The sequence below is a fragment of the Salvia splendens genome, chromosome 20 (assembly GCF_004379255.2).
Source record: "Salvia splendens isolate huo1 chromosome 20, SspV2, whole genome shotgun sequence".
NCBI lineage: Eukaryota > Viridiplantae > Streptophyta > Magnoliopsida > Lamiales > Lamiaceae > Salvia > Salvia splendens.
In genome coordinates this window covers 21,208,948-21,218,032 of record NC_056051.1, presented here as the reverse complement: position 1 = coordinate 21,218,032, position 9,085 = coordinate 21,208,948, and the positions used below count along the sequence as shown (strand labels likewise).

The 9,085-nt window shown below is 42.5% G+C and overlaps 2 protein-coding genes across 3 annotated transcripts; one reads left to right on the top strand and one right to left on the bottom strand.

Annotated features, from left to right (window-relative positions):
- Nucleotides 1-725: 725 nt before the first annotated feature.
- Nucleotides 726-2,144, bottom strand: LOC121781651 (leucine-rich repeat extensin-like protein 3). The gene has a single exon (XM_042179366.1). The coding sequence runs from the start codon at nt 2,142-2,144 to the stop codon at nt 726-728; it is 1,419 nt and encodes a 472-aa protein (XP_042035300.1).
- Nucleotides 2,145-3,473: 1,329 nt separating this feature from the next.
- On the top strand, nt 3,474-8,018 carry LOC121782525 (histone-lysine N-methyltransferase, H3 lysine-9 specific SUVH5-like). Of its 2 annotated transcripts, none has more exons than XM_042180399.1 (3): nt 3,474-3,599; nt 3,700-3,748; nt 4,121-8,018. In XM_042180399.1, exon 3 carries the CDS (start codon nt 4,159-4,161, stop codon nt 7,867-7,869), a length of 3,711 nt encoding a protein of 1,236 aa, XP_042036333.1. In that variant the 5' UTR covers nt 3,474-3,599; nt 3,700-3,748; nt 4,121-4,158; the 3' UTR covers nt 7,870-8,018. The 2 variants fall into 2 exon arrangements, with proteins under 2 accessions (XP_042036333.1, XP_042036332.1); XM_042180398.1 differs by having other exon boundaries at nt 4,113-8,018.
- The last annotated feature ends 1,067 nt before the right edge of the window (nt 8,019-9,085 follow it).

Here is a 9,085-nt window from a genome sequence, read left to right as displayed (position 1 = left end):
TCAATTTTAATCTTATCCTAATTAAAAGCAGATCAATTAAGTCAATAGCTGTTTAACATTTTCACTTCAACTTATTGTTCCAAGATAATTCCACCATGATTCTAACATTAACTCAGATATGATCCCAATATATGTGAGCTTGGTGCATTAAAATCAGCAATATCTGAGCAAGAGAGGAAGAATTTGGAAGCCTTCTAAATATTGCAATAAAACATTCTTCTTTTAGATGTGTATATCAACTTGAGTAATTGTAATTGTTTATAACCTGATCATAAAGTTTCCAGCAGGATGTTTATTAAAGCTTCAGTTGATAGAAGATGATGACTGAAAATTGCATTAGTTGAACATAAAACTAGTGATTTAGAGGTAGAGAAGCTCATAACTTTACATTAACTCGAGCAATGTCAATGTCAGTGACTGCTGACTGATACTGATAGTCTAATACTGATAATAATTATTCCCTAACAAGTGCAAAAAACAAACAAAGCCTTCTTTCATCATCTTCTCTATATTCCTTGATCAGCTGCACATTGAGATCTTGAGTTTCAATCATATCTCACACCATTCATACTTCACTTGATGTCATCCCTAAATTTTAATCTCATCGTGTCAGGGTTAAATAGAAACAACAGCTGTTATAGCAGTGGTGGTGGAGTAGCTTGTTAACAAGGAAGTGGATGCGTTGAATCCGAAAAAGGAGGTGATCAAGGATTTGTTGGTGGATTTTATGGTTGTTGGCACGGACACATTGGTGTTGTAGCGTTTGGAGCAGGAGGCTGAGCTTCTGGTGGTGGTGTTGATGGTGGTTGTGGTGGTGGTGATGATGGTGGCTGTGGTGGTGGGGATGGTGGTGCTGATGGTTGTGGTGATGGCAATGGTGGTTGTGGTGGTGGTGCTGATGGTTGTGGTGATGGCGCGGGCTGTGGCTTGGTAGGTGGAGGCAGAGATGGCTGAGCGGGGGGTGGTTGTGGTGGTGCACATGGCACCACCTTAGGTGGTGGTTCTGTATTGGAATGATTGCATTTGAAGCCATCACAGTTAACCGGCCGAGCCAAGAACCTTTGGCACTCCAACGCGGATCTCTGGTTCGGCCTCTCCTTCAAACAGTTCATCTTGTCAGCAAACTTAGGCAGCTTTGGGCACGAAGCAGACCCTTCCGAGAAGAAGTTGTTGTCGTACACAAAGTTATCCAAGTTCGGAAGCTCACATATCTGGTCAGCTATCTTTCCGGACATCATGTTGTGTGCCACGTTAAGCTGCTCCAGCATGTTCATTTCCCCGATAGCATGAGGCAACTCACCAACAATCTGGTTATTGCTCAAGTCCAGCACGGTCAAGTTCTTCAGCTTCGATATTTCACTTGGGAAGCACGACGAAAGACCAGTGTTTATGAGGATTAGCTCGTTCAACGTCTCTCCCATCTCGCCTAAGCCTGCTGGAACACACCCTCGGAAGTTGTTGTTAGCTAAAACGATGACAGAGACGCGAGATTTGCCTATGTTGTCAGGCAGAGCAGAGGAGAATCTGTTGTTGTTGACAAATATGGCATCAAGGTCTAACTCAAAGAGTTTTCTTGGGAGTTCGCCTTCGAATTCATTGAAACGGATGTCTAGGTACCTCAGGCTCGGTAGCTGGAGCATGACTTTAGGGAACGTCCCTGCAAAGCGGTTGTTGCTGAGGTCCAGCTCGTGGAGGCGCTTCATGTTGACAAAAGTCTTCGGAACGGTCCCACAAAATCTGTTCGAGTTTAAGTGGATCAAGGAGAGGTCGTAGAGGAGGCCTAGCTCATTGGGGAGGCTCCCGGCTATGTCACCGTGGTTGAGGTCAATGCCTGCGACCGTGAGCTCGTGCGGGAACTCGGGCGTGGGCCAGCAGATGACACCGGTGTAGTTGCAAACGTCTTGTCCGATCCAGTTGGCAGTGATGTTGTGTGGATCAGAGAACATGGATTTTTTCCAAGCTTGGAGTGCAATGTAGCCGTTCCTGAGCCTAGGGTTGTCGATATTGAGCCCGGGATCGACTGCTAGAGGCTCGCCTTGGTAGGACAGGAGGCGTCGCATCTGGTGGTCCGGATCATCATCTGTGGCGCGGGAGACGTTGAGAAGGAGGAAGATGGTGCAGAGGAACAAGTGAAAAGGCTTCATTGTGTTGGGATTGATTGTTTTGGAATGAGGATTTGATGTAGTTTTTGAGTGAATTTGGTGCTTAGAATAAGTGAGATGGAGCATGAAATTTGATCAATCTGTTGGTTTAGATGAGATTTTTATGCATTTTGTTAATTTGTTAGTGTGAATGTTGAGTGTAATATCCACCCCACATATATTTAGCACTTCATTTATTTAGCATGTATACTATGCTTTACTATTTACAAAAATGTGAATGTTTGCGAATTTGGTAGCTGTATTTTGAAATAATTTGTGTATATTCATTAGTTTAGCAGTTTTTATTTTTCTTGTTGCATTAGTAATAGTACCATTGACCATATTCATTTTATTGTATTGGCTAAAATTTCTCCATGTGTGCTATATCAAGTTGATCTCTATTAGTAACATAAAAAGACAAACTCTCAATAAAATATTTAACATTTTCTTTTTGTACTATAGTAGATGTATCCTTAAAAAAACTCAACGGGTCGTAATAATTTTGATATAGATTGCATTCATACTTCACTCATATTATGCATGATGAAACACACTATCATAATTTTCCCATCAAAATATTGTTTCATGCTACAAGATATGACCTTCAAAAAAAATATGGATCTGGCATGTAGGACTCCAAATACTCTGTTCATAATTTTTGAGGGACTCAATATTAACTCCAGTTGACTTTACAAAGTAATAATACTAGTTATTCTCGTATATTGATCACCGTTACGCAAGTTGACATGACATTAATAAATCAAAGTAGTGTATAACCAACACCATATGTTTAATGATATTAAAAAATAAATAAGCACAAAGATTTCACACTAGGTTTAATAAAACAAGAAGTACTTATCTCACTGCGATCCATGTAGTATTAAACTACTTTAGTGTCATTAGTCATTGAAGATAGAAAGTTACTTCAAATCAGCACTAGCAATTGTTAGCAACAAATAGGTTGAAAATATTTATTGATTACTTTTGCAAGGTACTAAAAGATCTTCTGTAAAAGAAGAAATATTTATTAAGAGTTTAATCATTTAAGTATTATTTACCTTAGAAAATATAGTACTTCCTCCGTTCTTAAACAATGATTTGTCCATTCTAGTTCGTTCTATAAAATTAGTTTATTTTTAATTTTGATAAGTTTTTTTTTTTCCTTTTATTAAATGAGCTTCATTCTTCACTAATAACATTTAAATTCAATTTTGTTAGTACTAAATTTATATTAAAATTGATGAAGTCTTATTATTAAGTTGAAACGTTCAAAATGAGGCGAAAGCGTGACGGGGCTAGATTGGCCCCTAATTGGAAGGGCTACAAGCGTAAATTTGCCTTTTCCTTACCACTCCCACACTTATTTCTCGTGTTTGTCGTCCCTCTCTGCATCTATCTATGTCTCCATGCTCGCCTGAACCTCCAATCCAAACCCTCCGCCGCGGCCACCTCCATTCGGTACATAAATCCCCATTTTTCTATCTATTTTTTTTATCTGCAATTCGATTTGATTTTGATTGATTTCTGGAAAATAATACTATTTCTTGCGTTAATGCAGCTTCTGCGGTGACCGATTCGCTTTTATTTATTCGGGGAGATTGCTTCAGGTATTGCTGCATGTTTGTGTGGTTGCATGTGTGGATTCCTGTTTTGATCATTGCTCTTCTTTATTTGTATGTCCAGTTTTCATTGCCAATGTGTATGCAATTATTCTAGTTTTTTTCATTTTTCAGCTTTTTTCCTGTTTTCCCTAAAGTTATGTATATTAAGGTTGTTGGCGGGTGGGGTGGAGCCGTGGAGGCTCCAACAATTTTGGATTTTTAGGGGATATAAGTAATTTAAAGTTAAAAATTACATTATTCTGTAGGAGTAATTAATTAAATTTGAGAATTGAGTTTGTGTGTGTGTATGTGTTTCTTGGGGGTGCAAGCCTTGATTTTTACTGTGTCATTGTTAACCTTTTCTCTCTAGATTTTCAGGTTCGAAGTTGACTTCTTGTAGTTGTTGACATCAGAAAATGGTTTCATGTTCAAATGGTAGCTTGTCTAATGAGGTCTCGAATAAGCGGCCTTTGGAGAATGGTTGTATGCCTAAGTATAAGCCCAGGAAAGTATCTTCTGTCCGCGATTTCCCCCCTCGGTGTGGCCCCAATGCAGTGCCAGTGAATTTGCGACCAGAAGAATCTGTCTGTAGTAACGCTGCTGGGAGTAGAGACGATCCAGGTGTTGTGAATTTGGAACTGACCAACACTATGTTGGAGTGTCAATCACGTGAAGCTGTCAGTTCACCAACTTCCTCGACTCCCCGGCACTGTGCAGGTGTAAATGGTAGCATGGGCGTATCAATGACTGAAACATTTGATACATTAATCGAGAAGGCAAAGGAGAATATAGCTGCCTCCATGAAACTGGTCGAGGAAATTGGATCTGTTGGAACTAAGGTACCCAATGATGATGAGTCGCACAGACAGCAAGAAGTATATAATCCTGTTGAAATAGAGAGAGATGCACAATTGGGTTCATATGTGGGAAATGTGGAAACAACAGTAATTAATGGTCTCATGGACGACGTTCAGGAAGTTATGCTAGAATCAGATCCTGTTGGTGTCAACATTGTGAAAGATATAGATACTCTTGATCAGTCTGGAGGTCGGTCACTGTTGGAAGAGTTAAAGGAGGATGTTGGTGAATCTTCCTTTCAGAAATCCGGTATTGAGGTGGCTAAGTCCCTGGGTGATCCTCTGGAACTTTCTGCCATTTGTGGCAGTACTCAGCCAGGGACTACCATTAGGCCAAGAGATAAATACCGTCCCAGAAGAGTATCTGCTGTTCGTGATTTCCCTCCACATTGTGGCATAAATGTTTCTTTATTGATTGAGAAAGAAAAGGAGATGGCTGGCCTAGGACAGGATAGTCTGAAACGAACTGAGGAAGCTGAATTGACACCAAAACCAATTATGTCGACGGATGCCTCAGAGAGGGAGATAACAAGCGAGATGCCCATGGCCTCTAAAAAATGTCCTGATGGTCTTTACAATGTTAGTGTTGAAATTGAAGAAAGTGAAACATTGAATGATAGTGCTGGAAGAGGATTGCTAGGAGAAATGACGGTAGCAACTGCAGAAGGGGACGGGATGGAATTTGAAGAATATAACAGAGATTTACTGCATGGCATCACCGAGGCAAATGGAGCATCTCCAGGATCAGGTACCATGTCTAAGGCATCGGTGAATACCAGAATCGAGGATGTTGGAGTATCAGTTGGCAAAGAAGTTGCCACTTTTTCACCAGATAGAAATGATACAGATATGCCTCCTCACGGTGATATTACCTCCAGGAATGAATTAAATAGAGAGGTTGTACATTGCCTGATGGCGGCACCATATTGCCCCTGGAGGAAATCGAAAGCTTCTTTAAACAGTCCAAATGGTGGAACAGATGGTCTAAAGAGGAGAATGCAGAATGTGTCTCTACAGAAGAAGCCCGAAGCCGATACTTTAAACACTAATGTCGAAGCAAATTCATCAGGCTCTCCATCTCCAAAGAATAAGAGTCCTGTTTCACATGATAGGGATAAAACGCATAGTAAACCAACCCTCATAGACGAGGGAGATCATCATGCCGGAAATAAGGGCATACGTGAAACCACTCCTATATCCATGTTCAAGGCAGATGTTAACAGCAGTGATAATGATTCAGTAGAAACTATCAGAAAGAATGTTGTTGATTCTTCTCCAGGAGACAGTGATCAAGGGAGGAATTTGCATGATGCTTTTGTCTCAAAGGATGTTATGGATAGGGAGGTTGTGCATGGTTTGATGGCTGCACCTAATTGTCCATGGAAGAAGGAGAAAACAATAGTTAACTCAAATGGAAAGACAAGTGGAGCAAAAAAGATGAAGCAGAATTTGTCTTGGAGGCAGAAGTTCAAGGCCGTTGCCATAAAAAGTAAACCTGAAATGAAATCTCCAGGTTTGTCTTCTAAGAAGAAAAAGAAAGTTCATATGTCCAATGATGTAAATGAGGGACCTGATACTTTGGTGCTTGGAGATGATGGAGATCATGATGGAGATTTTGGTACAAATTCTCCTGTCAGCTGCAACCTAGAAGAATGTGAAATAAGCTTCCCTCGATTTGGTCCCAAGAGTTCTGGTCATGGTGATGACCGCTACAAAGTGAGAGAAACTCTTCGGTTGTTCAATGCTACCTGTAGAAAGCTCTTGCAACGAGAGGAAGAAGAAGAAGTGGGAAACCTGGTTGAAGGAGAGGAAGGAAGATCAAAGCAGTCAGGCAGAAAAGTCAGAAGGATTGATCTAATAGCTTCACAGGCGCTCAAGACGAACGGAAAATATGTAAATACAACTAAAAGAATTGGAGCAGTTCCAGGAGTTGAAGTGGGCGATGAATTTCAATACAGAGTGGAGCTTGCTGTTGTTGGCATTCACTTCCCATTCCAGTCTGGAATAGATAGTATGAAGGTGGATGAAGTTCTACTTGCTACCAGTATTGTTACCTCTGGGGCATACCAAGACGATGCGGAGAATGCTGATGTTTTAAGATATTGTGGGCAAGGAGGAAATGTCCTCGGGAAGTCTAAACAACCTGAAGATCAAAAGCTCGAAAGGGGGAATTTGGCTCTAAAGAATTGTATAGATAAAAAGACACCAGTGCGTGTTGTTCGTGGATGGAAGGAGATGGTGCGTATTGACCCTCTGGATTCCAAGCCTAAAATGGTCACTAGTTATGTTTATGATGGCCTATATACTGTGACGGATTGCTGTACAGAAAAAGGGCCACATGGTAAGCAAGTTTTTATGTTTGAGTTGAGGAGGAACCCAGGGCAGCCTGATCTTGCTTGGAAAGAATTGAAGAAGTCAAGTAAGTCCAAAGTCCGCCCAGGATTGTGTGTCTCTGATATTTCTTGTGGAAAAGAGCGCAGTCCTATTTGGGCGGTGAACACTATAGACGATGGAAAACCGCCTCCATTCAACTACATTTCAAAGATGGTGTACCCTGATTGGTACAGTCCAAACCCCCCAAAAGGTTGCAATTGTGTCGGGCAATGTTCTGCCAGAAAAAAATGTGCATGTGCACATAGAAATGGAGGAGCAATCCCATACAACCGCAATGGAGCTTTAGTTGAAACTATGAATCTTGTGTACGAATGTGGTCCCCATTGCAAATGCCCCCCTTCCTGCTACAATAAGGCCACACAACGTGGCATCAAGTTTCAGCTTGAGATCTTCAAGACAGAGGTTAGAGGCTGGGGTGTGAGGGCCCTGTCTTCTATACCTTCAGGAAGCTTCATATGCGAGTATGTAGGAGAACTTCTTGATGATATAGAAGCTGAGGAGAAAATTGGCAATGATGAGTATCTCTTTGACATTGGCCAGAATCTAATCGATTCCCCTGCCAATTCTGAGGACGAAGAAATGACTGCTGAGCTTAAAGGAGGGGGTTGCACAATTGATGCGTTGACGTATGGGAATGTTGGGAGGTTCATTAATCACAGCTGTGCGCCCAACCTTTGGGCGCAAAATGTGATTTATGACAACGATGACAAGAGAATGCCCCACGTGATGCTTTTCGCAATGGAGAACATTCCGCCACTCCAGGAGCTCACCTATTCTTACAACTACTCCTTTGGTCAGATCCGCGACTCTGAAGGAAACGTTAAGGTTAAGAATTGTTACTGCGGTGCTGCAGGATGCAGCGGCAGGTTGTACTGAGGTGTTTGTGATTATGCTTTTCATGTCTATATCTTTCTTCCATTTTTTGTGTTGCTGCCATGTGCATATACAAAGCCTAGAGAGTGGCTCCCAAGTTTTCAAATGAATGAATTGCAACATTTATAAATGCAGATAGAATCTCTCTGTAAGCATCATACTGTTTTATGCACTTTGTTTGGATTTGATGTATGGTTAGAGCATCCACTACGCGTCCCGCGCGCGGCTCGCGTTCCGTCCCGGAGGGACGGTTCCGCCGCGGGACGCGTTGCAACGTTCGTCCCGTCCCGTAGCCCGTAGCCGCGAGACAAGGGACGTGCCGTCCCGTCACGCGCCCGGGCGACGTGTCGCGCCCCCGATGCATGCGTGACGCCCACTCGCTCGCCCGCGAGTGGGCGTCGCCACGGATGACGCAATAATTCATTTTTTTAAAAAAATTCGAATTTTAATAAAAAAAAGAATTTATTTTTCAAACGGTAATGTTACCGTTAATTTTTTTTAATTTATTTACTCTATAAATAATCCTATTTCATACTCTTTTCACACACAAACACACATCTATTCCTCTCAAATCCTCTCTATAACCACTCCAATTTCATCTTAAATCAACTCAAACAAATGGATCATTTTGAGCAAATGCGTCAACTAATGGAACAATCACTTGAAGAAGATCGACACCGAGAGGCGGAGGAAGCCGCGCCGCCTCCACGACGCTCCCGGACATACATCCATCGCAACCGGGAGGAAGCCGCCGCAAGGTTAGTACGCGACTACTTCTGCGATAACCCGATTTGGGGAGGAACCTACTTCCGTCGCTGTTTCCGCATGTGTAAACCGCTATTTCTCCACATCGCGAATACTTTGGTGGCCCGGGAAGAGTTCTTCCGAGAAGGGTTCGACGCGGTCGGGCGTCCCAGCCACACGACGCTGCAGAAATGTACTGCAGTAATCCGTCAGCTTGCGACTGGACAAACGGCCGACATGTTCGACGAATACCTCCACATCGAAGACACCACTGGGCACATGTGCTTGCTAAAATTCTGCAAAGGCGTCCGGGCAGCCTTTACCGATGAATTTCTCCGGAGGGCAAGCACGACCGATTGTCAGTTCCTCCTCGACCTGCACGAACAAGTGCACGGATTCCCCGGGATGCTTGGCATTGTCGATTGCATGCACTGACAATGGAAGAATTACCCGGTGGCTTGGAAGGGGTCCTACA

Excerpts from the sequence above, each read along its gene's own strand:
- LOC121781651 (XM_042179366.1), bottom strand. The coding sequence starts at position 2,144 with ATGAAGCCTTTTCACTTGTTCCTCTGCACCATCTTCCTCCTTCTCAAC.
- LOC121782525 (XM_042180399.1), top strand. The coding sequence starts at position 4,159 with ATGGTTTCATGTTCAAATGGTAGCTTGTCTAATGAGGTCTCGAATAAG.